General features: G+C 40.5%; 1 protein-coding gene across 1 annotated transcript in view; it reads right to left on the minus strand.

Annotated features, from left to right (window-relative positions):
- Window positions 1-19525, minus strand: part of FAT3 (FAT atypical cadherin 3) — a 717392-nt gene that overhangs the window by 553857 nt on the left and 144010 nt on the right. The window contains exon 2 of the mRNA XM_066248474.1: window positions 14442-17750. Coding sequence (XP_066104571.1) covers window positions 14442-17733 — 3292 coding nt within the window. The 5' untranslated portion in view covers window positions 17734-17750. The remainder of the gene's footprint in view (window positions 1-14441; window positions 17751-19525) is intronic.

Raw genomic sequence — 19525 nt, forward strand, 5'->3', positions numbered from 1 at the left:
TCTTTCTTTTTAATTTTAATTTTTATTTATTTATTCATTCATTTTTAGAGAGGAGAGAGAGGCAGAGAAAGAGAAGGGGGGAGGAGCTGGAAGCATCAACTCCCATATGTGCCTTGACTAGGCAAGCCCAGGGTTTTGAACCGGCGACCTCAGCACTTCCAGGTTGACGCTTTATCCACTGCGCCACCACAGGTCAGGCATAAACTTATTTCTTGATCATTTTTAGAATGTTATGAGAATAAGGATTTTTACTCATTTGGTTCACTGGTCTTAGTGCCTTGACACAATGCCTAGTACATGGTCAGTATTCAATACATATAACATACAATGACACATATAATATTGTTATAACAAATATAACATATAGGGTGTAGCAGAGGTTTACAGTTATACATGTGGAAAATAATACAGTAATTAATAAATAATACAAGAATAAACATTCATGTGCTCACAACTATAAATCTATTTTTGCCCCACCCTGTATTTTATCATTATTTATTCTATAATTTATTGCATTTATCACATTTAACACACATTATATTTTGCTTATATGTTTACAATGCTAGATGCTACATGTTATATAATATGTAATGTACATTATAATGAATAACTGAATAGTGCAGATACTGCCTTTACGTTCCTATCAACAAAGGCACAAATGGAATGTACATAGTGGGTTGGTGGGGTGGCAAATTTCTAGAAAGACTCAAACAAGTGGGCCCCAGAAGCAATGTGTGGTCAGGCAAAAGCCGGGGCTGTGGAATTAGGTGATGTGAGTTGAAGCCTTGGCTCTGTTACCAGTTTTGTGAAAATTATTTAACCTCTCTAAATGTCAATGACCATACCCACAAACCTAGGGTTATAAGAGTACCTGCCTCAGAAGTGGAGTGTGAGGACTGACTGAGCTCAAGTATGCAAAACCTGAGCTCAGCATACACCCTGCAAAGTATAGACAGTAAGCCCTCCCTGAGTGCTAGCTGACACTGGGATGGGCTAACTGTGGAGATGGTGCTAATGATGGGAGTACTGTGGTAAACAATGAAGATGGGAAAGTAAGTTCAACAGACAAAATTCTCACAGAATCCTTCATCTCTAGGTCCTCTTCTACCTCCCTCTGCATTTCTAGCCCATAAATTTATACACATACTTTTAATAAAATAGCACTCCATGTCAGGTGCTCACAAGAATGGAGAGATATTAAAAAGATGCTTTGCCCACAGCAGTCACAGAATCAGAAATGCTGACACTGTTTCGCTTGTAGCTCTAAGCAATCCAAGACCCAGAGAAACAGGAATCATAACACCTTGACCAATCAGAGCCGTTAGGAAACGTGTTTCTTGTGCAGCTGAGTTTTATGAGCATGTAGTTGAGCACCGGCCCAGGCAGTCATCACAATTTTATGGGTTGTGTTTTGCTTTGATTCAGTTTTGTTTTTTTTAATGAAAAATCTTTCCCAAATACATTGCAATTCTTTGCCCAGACCTAGTTTGTGCAACCAACATCCACTCAGCCAAACAGCTGAACTACTTCCTAGGCTGCAACTGTGCACCAGCTTCCTGACAGGCACTCTCGCTGGTGCCAAGGAGCAAGGAACTCCCCCCAGCGGATGGGAGAGCCTGCAGCGGAGGAACAATGACCACACTGTACCGTAAACACGAGGTATGGCTTCCACACCAGGTGCCCAGGCACACCAAACACAATCCAGAAGAGTTGGGAAGTTAATGTCCTGGGTGGCAGATCTCACCAATAAGAGGTCAAAATTGGGAAGAGCCAAGAAAGTTGCTTGTCCTTCTCTTCAACTCCAGGCCTAATGATCCAAGGTGCAGCGGTTCCGTGTGACCTCCCAGGAGACATGCAGAGTTACTGAGAAACAAGTTGAAGCTATGACCAATTTAATAACACACCAATTTATATTTGGTCTCTTTTCCTGACTCCTCCCCCCACACACACACACTTGCTCCCCTGAAATCAGCAGCCTTAATAAAACATGAGTATGTATTGTCACTTTTGCCTCGGGCTCTGTTTTCTAGGGAACCAGAGCCTCCACAATGGCTGGGAGTTTTCATTATAATGATCTAATGATCAACTATTACTCTGTGTAGTAATGATGTAATGGGCTCCCTTTGGGGCTCTGTCCTTAAGGAGACACCTAGGGCTATTTTTCCCAATAGTGTCTGAAGTGCAGTGATTAAGAGCTCAGACTCTGGTGCTGGACCTGCTCATTTAAATCCCAGCTCCATCACAAGCTGTGAAACCTCACCTTGAACAAGTCATCTAAAATCAAGCTTTTGTTTCCTCATCAGTCAGATGTGGATAATAAGTACCTACCTCACAGCATCTTTGTGAAAAACAAATTAATAACTTTTCAAGTCTGGTACACAATAATGCAGGTTAGCTATTTGTTTCTCTTGCTGCCCACGTAATGGATTTATTTCTCATTGATGTTAATATGCCTACCTATGGAAAGATCTAAAATATTTCTACCTTGCAATTTCTAAACTACCATAAAACTATATATCGACAAGCTTAGCTTATTAGAATTGTGTGCCAAGTAAAAGTAAATACGGTCTACGGAAACACACAAGTTCATGTATATCCATGCAAATTCTTTCTACAAACTATTTAGAAGACTCCTCAAAAGCAATTTTTGCTTATATCCTGTTTCTTGAGCATATCCTACTAAATGATCAAATTCTAAATTAGCTTAAGTTTTACTACACATTTTCAAATCATGCTGTGTGACTGGAATACAGAATTCTGATTTAATGTTAACACCCTCGAGTGTTATCCTCACTGGATAACACAAGAATTTACTGACCAGAAAGGGACCTCTCACCTAGTCTGATTCTGATTATTTGCCTTGTAGGCTAAAACTATCAGACAGACAGAAAAAGGACTAAAACCTGCACTTTTAGCAACTACAACAATGTATTATGAAATTGTTATCCATAACGTAATCACTCTTTTCATTGCAAGGCTCAACCAGTTTAACCATGTAGCAAAAATTCTTGTAGACATACCCTCATGGTGTGAGAAAGAAATTCGTAACTCTAGCCGGGTTTGGGAAGAGATGTGTGACCTGCACCAGGGCAGGGCATTCACACACACTTGGAGGACTTGAATCTTGCTTTCTATCTCCAAGCTTCCTTGAAGATCTAAGGGCCTCACAGGAGCTTAAGTATGACATGCTATCCCAAGTCCGTAACTCCATCTCAAAGTGGACCGCAAGTCCATGTTTATTTTTAATAATCACAGGGTTTTAACAAGGTAAGAGTCAATGAAATCAGAAACATCCTATCGATGTCAGCAGCCCATGGGGATGAAAATTACTGATGGTGAGATGTGCTACTGATGTGTACATTATAATAGTGATAAATTAGAACATCCATGATAAAATTTAATAATAATATGGAAATTATGGTTAAGTGAAACACACACAATTTCAGGAACCCCCAAGTCATGCTTTTAGGATACTGATAATGAGTCCAAGTGAGAGAACTCTGTGACAGTCATTAAGGCAGCTCTCAATGGCCCTTTTTATCTGCTTCCAGATCCCAGTGTATTCTTATTAGTGAATTGGCAAGTAGGTGCTATAAAAAAGAGTGGGCCCACTGAACAAGGAAACTCTCTCACCAGCCATCTGCTCTGAAAGGGCAGAGCTCCAGGTCCTGTATTTCTGGAACCTGCAGATTTTCTTATTCTTCCAGCTTTGGCCACAGAACTCCCAGGGCGCCTCCTTGGGGACACCTAGGAGCCAGATACACTCACATGCAACCTTGATCTTATGTCCTTCGCCCTGTTTTGTTTGCTGCTTTAATAATACATGAGAATGACAAAAACCCTAAACCGGTAGAGTTGTCACCAATTTTCAAATCAGGAAGAGCCTCTGCAGCCTGGCCCAGCGCAGTCACTCTTTCTGATGACCTTCAAGACTTACTTCTTCCAGAAAAATGTTCACTTACTAACATTGCTAGGCAGATGCAGATTTAACACAAAGCTATCAAAGTCAAAGCTTCCAAGCCTCAGGGGGGACCCTAGCAATGGCTCACATGGTTAAACACCATTGCAAAAGTAATATACATATTTCAACCACCAATGTCCCTCCAGTGATAACTTTCTTCTTCTATGACATTTTGCATCATCAGGTAGAGTGGCTGCAAGCATTTGGGCCATCTGTCCAAGGGACAACTGAGTCGAGGCTACATTTAGTGCTGTGCAGTTAGTAGCACATATTTATGTAGTTCACCACCAATTCCATGTATCAAGCTGTTGTGAGTCGTCCCAGTGTAGAAATGGATTCCAAAATCACTCCTACTACATACTGCACTGAGATATCACCACTGTAGCACGGAAATGAATGACCAGTACTAGCATCACTATATGATTGCATCACTATATGAACACATCCTGTGCTGGCCAGCGGTGGCCAGCGGAGAAATCACAGCAGCGGGGGAAGAGCTGGTTGGCTCCAAGTACAGAGCCAGCAGCTGGGCTGAGGAAAACTCCCCAGTCATTCTAGACCTCTAATTGTAAGGTTTGGTTCTTGCCTACAGAGTCAAAATGAAAGTTCTCTCCTAGAATTCAGCATACAAATTGTAAATGCACCACAATCTTTTTTCTGTTGTTGATGAGATTCTCTGAAACAAAACTTACTAGAGTTTTTTGTTTATAGAGCACAGACCCATAGCAGCATTAACAGCAAATACATCTGTGATAGCTCATAGGAGAAAGAAGTTTGACAGAGGTTTTCTTTTCAAAAATGACACTAATGTATAAAATTAAGATAGCATTACCAACAAGTTGTGACTACAGAAAAACACTTCTAACCCCTCAAATAAATAAAACACAAATTTCAACATTGAGGAAAACAAAATAATCTTTCTGTACTTTTTTTATTACAATTTACATTCAATATTATTTTGTATTAGCTTTGAGTGTGTATTTTCTTTAGAAACAATTACAAAGTGTTGATCCTAAAAAGAGGCCATCAAACCAAAAAATGCAACCAAAAAACTGTAAGGAAAAAAAGTATTAGAGAGGTATGTTAGGCATTTAATAAAAATATGATATTACTTTTCTGAGTTTTGTGATATGTGCAGTGTACGGTGACTTTTAAACTGATGAGCTGCTGTCATTTGTTTCCTCACTCCAAACAAATGTAATAATTTTATAGCCAAAACTTCTCATACTTTCCCCTCAAAGCAGGCTCTCAAACTTCTTTGAGGTATAAGCTCCAAGCCTCAGAAACCACAGATCCTTTCTGGGGTGAGGTATGCCTTGATAATTGAGCCTTGCTTATACAAAAGCAACTCACTTGAGTGCTCCAGTTACCTCTCCTACTGTCTTGTCTCCAACTGGAATTTGTCAAATCATCCCACAACGCACAAGGGTGATGAGAGCTAAGGCCACAGTGAACATCACGAATGTCTAGCACAGGCACTCAGGCATCGCAGTTTGGAATTCCACGATTTTCCACTAGTCCTTGACTTAATCTTCCATGCATCCTTTCCAATGTAAAGCAGGGAATGGGTGCACTACAAATGTGGGAATAAGGGAAGAGGAGGTGGAGGGTAAGAGAAAGGAAAAGGGGAAACAGGGAAGAGGAGGCTGACTATAACAGAAGCAAGTGGAGAAAAACCTATGAAAAATGGTTGGAGCTCTATTTTATAGATTTTGGGGTTAAACCACAAAACCTTTCTGTTTTTACCATAATATCTTTTAGTGTGTATGTGTGCGCGTGCGTGTGTGTGTGTGCACGCACCTCAAATTTTTAGCTTAATTCCTTCAACTTTTATTCACTTTTTGACTCAAGGCATTTCATATTCAGTGTTATTCTAACACAGGATTATTCTCCCCAGCATACTGCTTTTTAAAAGCAACTAGAATATTACCTATGTTATGCAAATGAAAATCTGTGAATTTAATCACAAAGAGTGGCCTTAGAGGAGCCACTAAATCCTCCACTGTCCAACGGGAAAATCTGGAGAGTCCTATTATATTCAATAATTCATACACCAGTGCCCAGAATTTAATATAAATTGAATTGAATGCTATACACAACTCTGTGTATATTCTGTTGATAAGACAAGCTTTCATAAAAACAGGAAAGCTAAAAATACAGACTACAGCCCATTTTAATTTTCATTTCATTTTCTTTTGAATGAAATATTGTGAATGTACCAACATCACATAAATATTTATCAAACTCTGTAATTCCTCCAAATGTCATGATAAATAAAAGTATCTTCAAAACACCTGCAAAAACATTTTTAGGAGACTGAAATGAGATGCAAGCTATCCAGAGTCATGGAAGGCGATATATCTATCCTGCACCTTCTAAAGAACTAACACACGAAGTTATCATTTGATAGTTTTTTGAAACCCCTGCTTACTAGACCTCTGAAATTTCATTCTTGTTAATTGAAGAAATAAAAAACATTTCGGTATCACTTGGCACTGCAGAAATAATGACCTTGACATGAAGGGCCAAGCAAGCTGTTAATACGTTCCATTGTTAATATAAAAGAAAACCCCATTTCAGAGCAAAGACCACACAAGTTTCCAGGTTGTTGGCCTGCCTGCCACCATATTTGGATTTCCTCTCTATGGTGGTCATTATCTTTATCATTTTCTAGTTACGCAGGAACAATAGCAGTTCACACTTGCTCCATGATGCAGACATAATTACAAATTTGAACCAACAATCCTCTATTAAAACCTAAATTGCCTTCAGCCAACAGTTACGAAAAGGTCAAGAAGAAGGCACCTGCTGAAAAAAGAGCAATAAAAACATGCTGTTCATTACTTTCCAGAAGCTTCTAATCCTTTCTCCCACCAGGCTTATATGACAACCACTGAGTTCATCTGAATGCTGTGTAGTATTCAGGGCTCCTCTGGGAAACATTATTTTTCTCTCAAATAATTATGTTCAAAGAGTCTAGAGCTAAGTTTAAAAATCAAGATCCAAGAAAAGTTTCTGCTGTCACCTGATCATGACTTCCTTTCTCTCATTTGCCTGCTCTAGTTTGTCCCAAGGGGAAATTGTAAGGTTAAGTTTAGGCCAAAATGCACCGAGTCTCTTTTGACTGAGATGAGTGGAGGTAAAAATACCATCTCAAATAACGAATGAGGATGGGGAATGCCATTTACTCGGGAATTGTCATGAATTGCACCACAGCCACCAAATAAGGTCTGTCTTACTCCTCAACTTGTCAAGAAGTTACAAGCAAGTTAGAGGAAAAGAAGCTGAAAAGATTAACAATCATCATATGGATAAAATATGATTCCCAGGGCCTCCGAACAGAAGAGCAAGGAAGCTTATTTATTATGACATTATGCAAGAGGCATGCTACTCTGGGAATTACCCACTGCTTTCAATGTCTGGATGGGACTAACAGTTTGGGCCATGATAAGAAGCTCCTTATATTTCTAATACACATTTTCTCTTCCTTGGTTTTCATTTACTCACTCTTAACTAGCCAATGATTAGAGATTACAGCTAGAATATTAGACTCAGCACTGGCAACTACATAGTAACCAGTTCTTCAGACCAATGAAAAGCTACTCAGTTTCATGTCGGAATTTTTCTCTTGGCCACCAGTTTAAATAAATTCTCCATGCAGAAAACGAAAGCACAGTATCACAACATTTGTGAGCAAGAGAGATCCTAATACCACAGCATCCAGCCAAACTCCTCTTTTTTTTTTTTTTTTTTCATTTTTCTGAAGCTGGAAACAGGGAAAGACAGTCAGACAGACTCCCACATGCGCCCGACCGGGATCCACCCGGCACGCCCACCAGGGGCGACGCTCTGCCCACCAGGGGGCGATGCTCTGCCCATCCTGGGCGTCGCCATGTTGCGACCAGAGCCACTCTAGCGCCTGAGGCAGAGGCCACAGAGCCATCCCCAGCGCCCGGGCCATCTTTGCTCCAATGGAGCCTTGGCTGCGGGAGGGGAAGAGAGAGACAGAAAGGAAAGCGCGGCGGAGGGGTGGAGAAGCAAATGGGCGGTTCTCCTGTGTGCCCTGGCCGGGAATCGAACCCGGGTCCTCCACACGCTAGGCCACAAACTCCTCTTTTTCCTGAGTCTGGTGGGTCAAGGTTTTCAGCAAAGCCTTTTTTTTTTTTTTTTTTTTTTTGCATTGTAGAAAAGAAGTGGAAATCAAAAGCTAAATGGGGAGACAAAGTCCTCTGGTTCACTTTCTTTGTAAAATGAAACCACTAAATTATTATTCTGTTGTTTCTCCAGGTCTTCAGTGGAATGTGCTAACACAGAGAGCGGCATTACAGAGATTAGAGTGAGTAGGAACTGCTAGACAGCATCAGTTTTATAAATATTTTTAAACTTAATATTTGTTTTAGAATATTTACATAAGGAAAATATTTTATCAGTCAGGGTCCTGTCAGAAGACAGATGGTACCCTCAAACTGAGTAATTGAAAAGCATTTAATAAATACACTCTTTACAGAGGTGTGGGCAGGGTGCAGAAAAAGTAATAATAATAATAATAGTAATAATAATAATAATAGGAGATGCAGTGCTCCAGGGTCGGTAGCAGCAGGGAGCGGTTTCCACCATCAGCAGAGGGATGCAGCCAGTCCGCAGTAGCCAGTGCAGAATGAGTGGGAGATGAATAAGCTGAACCAGCTCTCTTTCATCCCCTCTGTTCCCACTGGCAGAACCACAGATGACAGGGAGCAAAGGAGCCCACCGGCCAATGAACTCAGGTGCACGGGCACAAAGCAGAAAGAAAGTTGGAAAGTGAATCTGGAAAGGCAAATGGAAGAAAGCCAGTGCGGACACTAAAAACAGTTATAAAGTTATAGTTACTGTTGGAATCGTCTGTTCACCAAAAAGAAGTGATTAGTTTTACAGTGCTTAATGATGGTGAGAAATTTCTTTTGAGTGTCTATCTGAACCAAAGAACACGACAGACCCCCTAACCGTCCATGGATTCTATCAGAACACTTGCAATAAACAGAACAGTCTATGCTCACATAGTAGGAGAAATGCTGGCTAGAGCCTCAATATAAAAAAAAAATGTAAATATAAATGCATATGTGTGGTGCACGTGAGTTTCCCTTCTTAAAATACCAGATGTGTAAAAATAAGAAAACAACTGTCCCCACCTCATGGGATGACTGAATGAGACCAGCTGTGTAAAGCATCTGCATGGAACTTGTCACATAGATGGTGCTCAGACACCACGTGAACTGCGGCTGCCATCCCCACCAGCATCATCGGCAGCAGCTGCATTCTGACCTCTAGAACAGACTGGGAAATTTCCCACCATGGAAGCCCCAGCATCGCACCTGTAGCTGTGTGTCACTAGTGCTTGGCCAGGTGCCTTACATAGAGGTAGCACCCAATTAATTTCAGGTTATAAAGACCGTAGTGAGAGTTGGCATAGGCTGTGTCATTAGTCAGTAATTATTCATTCCTCTCCCTCCTTCCTTCTGTAAGAGAAGTATTCTTCCCTGCCCCACATCAATACTGGACCAATTTGGTTTTGGGGTTTATTTATTTTTTGTATTTTTCTGAAATGAAAAGTGGGAGAGGCAGACAGACTCTCACATGCGCCCGACTGGGATCCACCTGGCATCTCCACCAGGGGCCAATAGTCTGCCCATCTGGGGCATTGCTCCATTGCAACCAGAGCCATTCTAGTGCCTAAGGCAGAGGCCATGGAGCCATCTCAGTGCCTGGGACAACTTTGTTCCAATGGAGCCTTGGCTGCAGGAAGGAAAGAGAGAGATAGAAAGAAAGGAGGGGGAAGGGTGGAAAAGCAGATGTGTGCTTCTCCTGTGTGCCGTATCCGGGAATCGAACCTGGGACTTACACACGCCTGGCCAACGCTCTGCCACTGAGCCAACCAGCCAGGGCTGGACCAGTTTTGAGCAGTGGCTTTAAGAGGCACTGCAAGCTTCCAACAGCCTCTTCTTAACTTTGTATTTATTGATTGATTTTAGAGATAGAGGAAGAGAGACAGAGAAGGAGAAATGGAGGGAGGGAGGGAGGGAGGGAGGGAGGGAGGGAGGGAGGGAGGGAGGGAGGGAGAGAGAGAGAGAGAGAGAGAGAACCACTGACTTGTTGTTACACTTACTTATGCATGTATTGGTTGATTCTTATATGTGCCCTGACCAGGGATTGAACCAACAGTCTTGGCTTAGCAGGAAAACACCCTAACAAACTGGGCTACCCAGCAAGGACCCCAATAGCCCTCTTGCACTTCTGACCTCTACTTTGTAAATCTCATATCCCAGCTAGTGTGTGTGCTCCATCAGCCTGTATCCTGCAATGAGAAGACATGTGGGACATACTGTAACACAACTCAGTCTGCAACAATGCTGCTTCAACTATTCCCCTGGATGGAGGAGCAAAAAAAAAAAAAAAAGGTATTTTTCAATAAGCCACTGAAATTTTGTGACTGTTGGAGAGCAGTAATACAGAAAAATGTGACTACTACATTCACTTAACAAGGTTATTATGGCATGCTAGAGTGGAAAGAAGGGGACTAACATGATAACTGCAGTCCATTTCTGGAGTTCCAATCCCAGCTTGGATAACTCCCAGGTTCATGACCCTAACTGGGGAAGCATCATTAAAGTCTACCTTGCTGAATTACTGCAAAAATTTGAAATAGTATTTACAAAGCACCTAGCTCAGTGCCTGGTGCATGCGAGGTACATGATAAATGGAAAAATAATATAATTAGCAATAATGGATGGCAAAAATATCTTCCCAATTATCCATGATTAATGTCCTAAACTAGAAATTGCTTACAACAATTAAGCATTTTTTTAACCTCAAGTAAATAAAATGGTAAAACCATTGCTTAAGTTTGCAGCTTGCAAAACAATCTAATAGAAAAGAATAGTTTCAGACAGACAATGTGCTTTTCAACCCTCAAAAATGTGACTATTTAAGAATATGAATTCCCATTGTGTCAAAGAATCGGAACACATTCTCAGTAAAGAAAACAATGATGGCATTGCATCTTCCAGACTAGTAATTTAAATTGTGATTAAGCCCACTGTGGTTGGGCCTCACAGTTAATCCATTTATTATGAACATTATTAAACATGTATTAAACGCCTGTGCATGGTAAAGAATTTCAAAGGTATGGTCTTATTCACTGAGTTCCAAAGAAGTCAAGAACACTAAAGTACTAAATGGATCAACTAATCCCAGCATCTGCAATTTCACAAAGCGGGAGCACACAATTATTGAAGCACAGAAATAGAGTTTTGATCCACTGGGAAGGCATTCAGAAAACTATCACCGCTAATGAATTATATAAGATTTATATGGATTGTAAAACTTAACTAACACAGAAAGTTATCTAAAATATGAGCTCAATTCCTTGCCTTTCAGAAGAATAAGGAAAAGGACTTTACAGAAAAGATATTATTTGGTAGACACTCTCTGAAGAACCCAACTAAATTTAAGGTGGTGTTTCTGAACCACATGCAAAAGGAATACTTGGAGCGCTTAAATGCAGATCCCTGGGCTCCAGCCCCAGACATACTGAATGCAATCTTTGGTACGGGGTCTTGGGAATCTGTAAACAAACTCTGCAGCTGATGCATATGCACTCCTAAATTTGAGAACCACTAAACACTGTGAGCTATTCAGTAACCTTTGGCAGCTGACTTCAAGTTTCTGGAAAGACAAAAATCCAAACAAGGTTAGGCCATTCTATGCCCAAGGGTCAAATGAAGACAATAGAGTCTGAACTTGAGACTCAGTAACAGCTGCAGGGCTAAATAGCTGTTCAATCTGCCAGCAGCTCAAGCCATGACTTTTAATCACACTGGGAAGCCAAGAGCTGATGGATCATTCAACAGCAGTGCAACCCCAACAGCACCATGGTGATGACTTCTCTTGCTGAGCATAAATTTGCCAAAATTCCCCTTAACCCTACATCTCCCTGGCACAAGTCCAGGCAATCATTCCTCATCCGCTTCTTGGGCTTGGCTGTTAAAATCTCTAAGAGGTGAAAGGGGAGGAAGATTATTAAGAATATTATTTTATGGAAATTCAAATTTTCAACATCAAGTCTAACCCCCCCATCATATAGGAAAAAATATAGTTTTACTTTTTAAGAGATGGAAACAAAATGAACAGTGAAAAAAAAACACTGCTATTAGTTTTGAAACTTAAAAATCCTCTGGGAAAGTAAATCAGAAGCATATATAATAAATGTAAAAATAATAAAGAGCCCTGAATTAGAACTGAGGGAAGTGGAGAGTGCTAGATCATCTATAGCCTCTTGTGGGCATGCAGACACAAGTCCCGAAGCTTCTCTCTGACCCAAAGAAGTCTGTGTTTTCATTCAATCTTTTAAAGTCACATAGCAATGTTAAAATGTGTCATTATTATCATCTACAGCAAGGTTTATTTAATGCACTCCAGAATCTAAAAGAACACATGCAGAACAGTGGGTTGTTTTATCAACAGAGGCACAGGATATCAAACTCTGGGAGTCAAGAATTATAAGGGCAGCTACATCATCAGATGAAACCATACCCACATTTTTCTGAAATAACATGTAAGATGAGAACAAAGTAACATGGTATAAATAGAGAAAATCTAGGCCACTCTCACCAAATTGCTCGTCTTTAGCTGCATCAAACTGTACCAAGCAGAAACTTCCTAATAAAACAACTCCATGTGGTTTAAAGTAGTTATCTAGGTAGCAATTGTTAATAATTCACTCCAACATCTTCCTGCTGGCCTACCTACCCACATCCACCTGAGTCTCAAAAGTAAGCTTCTCTAACTGGAGATCTACACAAACAATAGGACTCTAAGGGAAAAGGAGGAGTGGTTAATAACCTGTCTCATCAGCCAATGAACCCAGGTCTAAGGACTTTAAAACCTGTTTATTACTTTATTGCCTTACAGATTTTAGGTCAATACCAAATTCGACTCTATCTAGGACCATGCAAGGAAGCCCATACTTGTCCACAGATGGCAGACAGCGCAGAATACTGCAGTACTCAGAGCTAAGTTTGAAACTAGGCTCCAAGTGATATACCTTCTCGGAACGTCAGTTCAGACTGTCCTGCCCACTGGAAGTACTCAAAGCTTTAAGTCATTATGATTAGTAGTAGACTTTCAGCACAGAGTAGACACTGCCTTTCTCATATTGTACTTCAAAGGTGAAAATAGATTCTAATCGAATAGCAATTTAGATATAATAGAGTAGGTGGCTGAATCAGAACCCAAATTTTGACATCTAACTTTTCCTTTATTAAATGGCTATAAAGACAAATTTTATACTTCACACTGCCCATAATTAGAGTCCACGTATATACAAAAATTACAGTTTAAATTTGTGAGGATACATATTTTGTAACTCCTACCTGATATTTAATAAAATTTCTCAAATCCTTTCTTTCCAGTATTATTGATGTAGAGTTAGTATCCCTATAATGGACCTTCCCACTACCTATTTTAATTATCATCATCATTACTGGTAACAAAGCACCCTGTGAGTGTTGTTGAAAATGATTTAATATCTATAAATGTGTCCCGATAACTGTAGAGTGCTAATATGACCACTTACACAAGAATGAAGAAGACACAGCCCATCTTGAGATATCTGTGATCTAAAGTAGACTAGAAAAACGCATAGTGCTAATTGAGAAACACATACATGCACCTGTCCAAACACAAATAATAACAAGAATATAAAAAATATACATTTGTGCATCTATGATGAAGAGTAAATATGTAAATAGGTAGGGGACAATCATAATATTGGGTAAATTTTTCACCATATTAAAAAATATAAAAATCAATTCTTACAAATAAAATCTTAATATCAATTTTCTAATCAATAACATGCACCACATTCTTGCTCTAGTCTATCCTGGGAACATTTCTAGAAGCATACCTCCATGTATTCATGGAGCATATACAGTGCAAATGCCTCTCGTTCAAGAGCCAGGTATGCCCGTAAAACATGAAAGACCAAGAAAGTGATGCAGTATCGCTTCAGCAAAGCATTATTGTAATGGGAAAGACTGGTATACACGATCCATTTGAAAATCCATTTCACACTTCTAATTTAAAACCAATTCAAATGTAATTTACTTTATCGGGGTCCTTATTTTGTGAAAGTCAAAAGTGCAATCATCAGAGGTGACAATTATTTACACTTACCAGAAGATAACCTGGTCATAGCGCTAAACAAGAAAAACAAAAATACAGGGACTCCTACTGAAAATGGCAACTATGACTGTATAAACAGGCTGTATAAACCAACACATTCTTAAAAAAAAAACAAAAAACCTTCTACTGTCCTGTCATCTCTGCACCAAACACAACCTCATTTGTCATTCTATTTTAGTGTACGAGAGTATCCGCTTACTTTTTCAACATGATGCTTTGTGAGAGGTTAAACTACATTTCTGACACAAAGTAGTAAACTTACCACTCTCATCATCTATATTAAACCTTCCGAGACCGCTGCCATCCCTGATGGAGTACTGGATCTCTCCATCCCTCCCAGAGTCCTCATCTCGGGCAGTCACCTGCAGCACACTTGTTCCAACCCGTGAGTTTTCCTTTACAGATCCAACAGCAGCAAAGTCTGGGAAATAGGGGGTGTGTAGGTTTTCATTGACATCCACCACTTCCACCTCAACAAAGGAAACAGACGAAAGAGAGACTGGCCGCCCTTTGTCTTTAGCCCGGACCGTGAGGTTGTAGAACTGCTGCTTTTCATAGTCCAGCTCTTTGCTCAAGCGAATGGCACCACTTGCTTTATCTATTTCAAATCTCCCATTATAGTCATTGACCAAAGAATAGCGCACTTGACCCCCCAGTCCAAGATCTGGATCGTGGGTCTCCAGCCAGGCGATGACAGTGCCAACAGGGAGATCTTCAAGGACCTTCACACTATAGCTGCTGGGAATGAAAGCTGGGGAACAGTCATTGACATCATCCAAAAAGACCTTAAGAGTGACCACTGAAAAGAGTTGCTGGCCGCTGTCTGCCTTGTCTCTGGCTTCTATTTTTAATGAGTAGTTTGCCTTGGATTCCCGGTCTAATTGGTCAGCTACGTAAACGATTCCAGTTGAGCTATTGATGGCAAACTGCCGTGTATCTGTCAAGACTGAGTAAGTCACCTCGCCATTAGAACCCAAGTCTTTGTCTCTGGCTTCCACTTGAATAATCTCAGTGCCCATACTTGAACTTTCAAGAATGTTGACTGTGTAACTGTCTTGAAGAAAAATGGGGCTATTGTCATTAGCATCCTCCACATTGACGGTCAGCAACCTCCACGAAGATTTCTGTGGATTACCTAAGTCATAGATGGTGATATTGAGGAGATAGAGGTCTGTATGCTCTCGGTCCATGGGCATAAGGACTTTAAGTTGCCCAGTCTCCATATCAATATTAAAGCAACTATCCGTATTGCCATCAGATATCGTAAATAGCACCTTTCCGTTGAAGCCAGAGTCGGCGTCAGAGGCTTTAATCTTCAGGATGTTAGCACCAACTGGCAGGTTCTCCTTTACAGCCACGTCAGAAGGAAATGACTTGTCAAAATGTGGTCCTTGCCTATTAACTGAGTAAAAGTCAAGAAATCCATCTTCCAGGTTCAGTTTCCCATTTGCTTTTGCCTTAATGAGGAGCTTCTCTGCCAGCTTTTGAGCCACACGAGTTTCTCTGCAACTGAAGCTCTTTGAAGACACCTTTCCATGCAGGACTGAAATGTTGACAGACATGGGATCCGCAAAATTCTCTCCATCGGTGGCTGTAATCCTGAGGGCAAACTGGCCATTTTTAATGCCAGAATTCATCAGGGACTTTTTAAGCTGTAAAACACCAGAGTCTGGGTTTAAATAAAAGAAACCAAGTTCATTTCCGGAGATAATTTTGTACTTTACAAGTTCAAGTTCATCAATATCGATTGCTGAGACAGCTGTGATGTGACCCCCAACTGGAAAGTCATATGAAATAACTCCCTGGCAAGCCACTTTTTCAAAGAGAGGGGTGTTGTCATTGACATTTCCTATTCGAATGGTCACATTTACCTCACTTTCATGGCGGTATGGGGAACCCCAGTCAGAGGCTCTGACAACGAACCTGTAAATTTCCGGAGAGGATTCAAAATCCAGTTCTTCAGTTGTGCTAATAACACCTGTAAACTGGTTAATGGCAAATGGCAACAAATTCAGGCTGGCAATACTATAGGTGATGTACCCATTTTCTCCCTTGTCCTTATCCGAGGCTGAAACCATGAGCACGCTCGTTCCCACTGGAATACTTTCATTCACAAAAGCATCATACAGTGGCTGCTGGAACTCGGGGGTGTGGTCATTTGCATCTTCTATGCTGATGGTGACTTGTGCTTCTAAATCCCCTTCCTTGTTTGTCACCACCAGTTTATAAACCTCCTTCTTTACAGTGTTCAGTGGCTGTGCTGTGACAATCAGACCTGACCGAGGATTAATTTTGAAGTACTGTGCATCCTCACCAGGAGATAACTTATATTCCACATCAAGCAGTTCGGGACTTACTTTTACTATAGCAACTACAACACCCGGAGGGGAAAATTCACTAATGCTCACGTCGTACATTTCTTTTTCAAATCTAACCGGGATGGTGTCTCTTTTGGGGTTGGCAATGTGGACTGTCTTAATGGCAGAATATTTCTGAGGTGACCCCTTGTCTTTCGCTTGAAGAGTGAGGTTGTAGCCATAGGGAAAGCTCCCCCAGTCGACCTGCTTTCTCTCCTTGATCTTATATTCGTTTATCCACTTTCCTTCCTTGGCCAGGAAGAACTGATCTAAAGGATCCCCAGCCACAATGGAAACAGATTCGATCTCCCCATTGGCCCCCTCATCTAGGTCATCAGCTGTCACCACTGCATATGTCGGCTCTTTGTCCAGGGAGAAAGGAACATGAGTGACCACATGGAGAGTTGGCGCATGCTCATTTATTCGTTCAACGTGAACATAAAGCTTTGCAGTACTGCTCACTCCGTTGTTTCCATAGAGTTTCATCCCTCGGTCCACAGCCAAAATCTCCAGATCATACCTACTCTTTTCATCATAATTTAATCGTCCACTTAAAGAGATGACACCACTCGTGGGGTGAACTGAAAAGAGATCAACTTTGTTTTTAAAGTAGTAGTAGAATTCTCCATTGGAACCAATATCTGCATCTGTTGCTGTCACCTGGGCGACACTAGTCCTTAAAGGTGTGCTTTCTGCTATTGTAACAGAGTATGTTGTGGGTGAAAATAAGGGTCTCAGATCATTCATATCTAATACCTGAATGCTCACTTTGGTCCATGCTTCCAAATCCTCTCCTCTGACGGAACCTTTTACTATCAATAAATAGTTGTCCTGAATTTCCCTATTCAATATGGCAGAATTGCCACCTTTAGTTCTTATTCTGAGAAAACAGAAATCAGCGATGATGACCTCCTCTGCTTTGAAAAAGCCTTCCTCATCTCCAGACACTATTCTGTATTTGATGTCCCAGGACAGATCGATTAAGGTGATGCCCATTCTACTCTGACTGCCGACGTAGGTCCTGGCTGCTGAGTTCTCATACACTGTGGCATTATAAACGGAATGTGTGAAGTGAAAGCCCAGGGGCCCAGTTCCCGGCAGCCCCTGGGAGGCAGTGGCCAAGAGCGTGAGCAGCAGGAGGATGAGGCAAGAAGGGGGTGGCCGTGTCCCCACACAGTATCCCATAGTTATATCCATCAAATCATACTTCCATCCTGGAGGGGGGAAAGAGAAAGAGAAAAAATTAACTTAGTGAAAAGTGGGCAAAGCAATAGAAAATAACTGCTATGGAACAGTACTGTTAAAACTTTTTATTATAAAATCTTTTTATGAAAACTGAACAAAAGGATAAAGTAGAAACCTTACCACTACAAGATGACAGCAATTCAAAATGACTAGGATTTAACCTCAACTTGTTTTTATTTTTCAAGTGACATTTTATGCTGTTGGTGGAATTATTCTGTGGTAAAAGGTTGCCTGCATTCTGCAGGTCAGTTTAGAAATTTGTTCTGGAAGCCTTAAAAAGTGCATTTACCGGCCCTGGCTGGTTGGCTCAGTGGTAGAGCATTGGCCCAGTATGTGGAAATCCCAGGTGGATTCCCGGTCAGGGCACACAAGAGAAGCTCCCATCTGTTTCTCCACCCCTACCTCTCACTTCTCTCTCTCTCTCTCTCTCTCTCTCTCTCTCTCTCTCTTCCCCTCTTGCAGCCAAGTCTCCATTGGAGCAAAGCTGGCCTGGGCACTGAGAATGGCTCCATGGCCTCGGCCTCAGAATGGCTAGATTCTGGCTAGAATGGCTCCGATTGCAGTGGAGCAATGCCACAGATGGGCTGAGCATCACCCCCTGGTGGGCATGCCGGGTGGATCCTGGTCAGGCGCATGTGAGAGTCTGTCTCTCTGTCTCCCTGCTTCTCACTTCAGAAAAATACAAAAAAAAAAAAAGGTACATTTAGCTTTGCCTTAGAATGATCTAGGCAGCTATCCTATGGAAATAATTAAACAAGTATGTATTTACAGTTCAATTTAAAATACAAAAGAATTTTTAAAGGTACTATTTGTTTAACAATAGAGAAGATCAAATAATTTTTGGCACATTCATAAAGTGATATGCTACATAGCCACTAAACAATTATTTTTAAAAATATGTATATTCAGATGTGATAAGATGTAATGCTAAGTGGAAAAAAGATCATAAAACAGTAAATGTGGTATGATTCCATTATTATTTAAACATCTAATGTACAACTACATTTTTCTATTTAAAAAGGGGTAACTGTTTACTGGGAGTTTGGAGCATATGTTCATTTTCTAATACTTTTTCAATTAATATTATTGATTAATGGTTACATAATTACTTTACAATTATTATCTTTTAAAGAAATGCATCCAAGATACTACCATCTCTTCTTGTGCTGACTTTTAAATCAATCAAGATTTATGCATAATCCAACACATTGAGAATGAACAAAGAATCCTGTAACAAATGAAGCAGAAAGGACCATCCCTACGAAGTTGCACCATATAAGTGATATCCATGAGAGGACTGTGCTATTCAGGAAAAAAAAAAAAGGAGGGGGAGATTTTTTTGAAAAAAAAAAAAGAATTCTAAGAAATTTAATTTCTTAAGAGTAATTTAATAAATTACTTCCAATTCTTTTGACCAGCCTATTAAATTGCTACAGTCACCATAATTCTATGACTATGAATTAACAGATAAAAACATTTTCTTATTTTGAGATCTGTCAAGTATTTAAAATAGCATATTTAATTTAACCGAAATTTAATGTAAACTGATCAAGGAACAGCTAAGTCTATTTATACCCTGACGGCTCAGATGGTTAGGACCCCCAGTTTATGAGTTCTTCCACGAAGGCTTCCTCTGCAGGACCTCGCATCTCCTTTCTCGTCTATGGGGAATGAGGAGGAAATTAGAAGTGGGAAATGAATCCTTTTGCACAGTGTGAGTTAAGCACTGTGTCAGGAATTTCCC

This window comes from Saccopteryx bilineata, chromosome 1, assembly GCF_036850765.1.
Source record: "Saccopteryx bilineata isolate mSacBil1 chromosome 1, mSacBil1_pri_phased_curated, whole genome shotgun sequence".
Lineage (NCBI taxonomy): Eukaryota > Metazoa > Chordata > Mammalia > Chiroptera > Emballonuridae > Saccopteryx > Saccopteryx bilineata.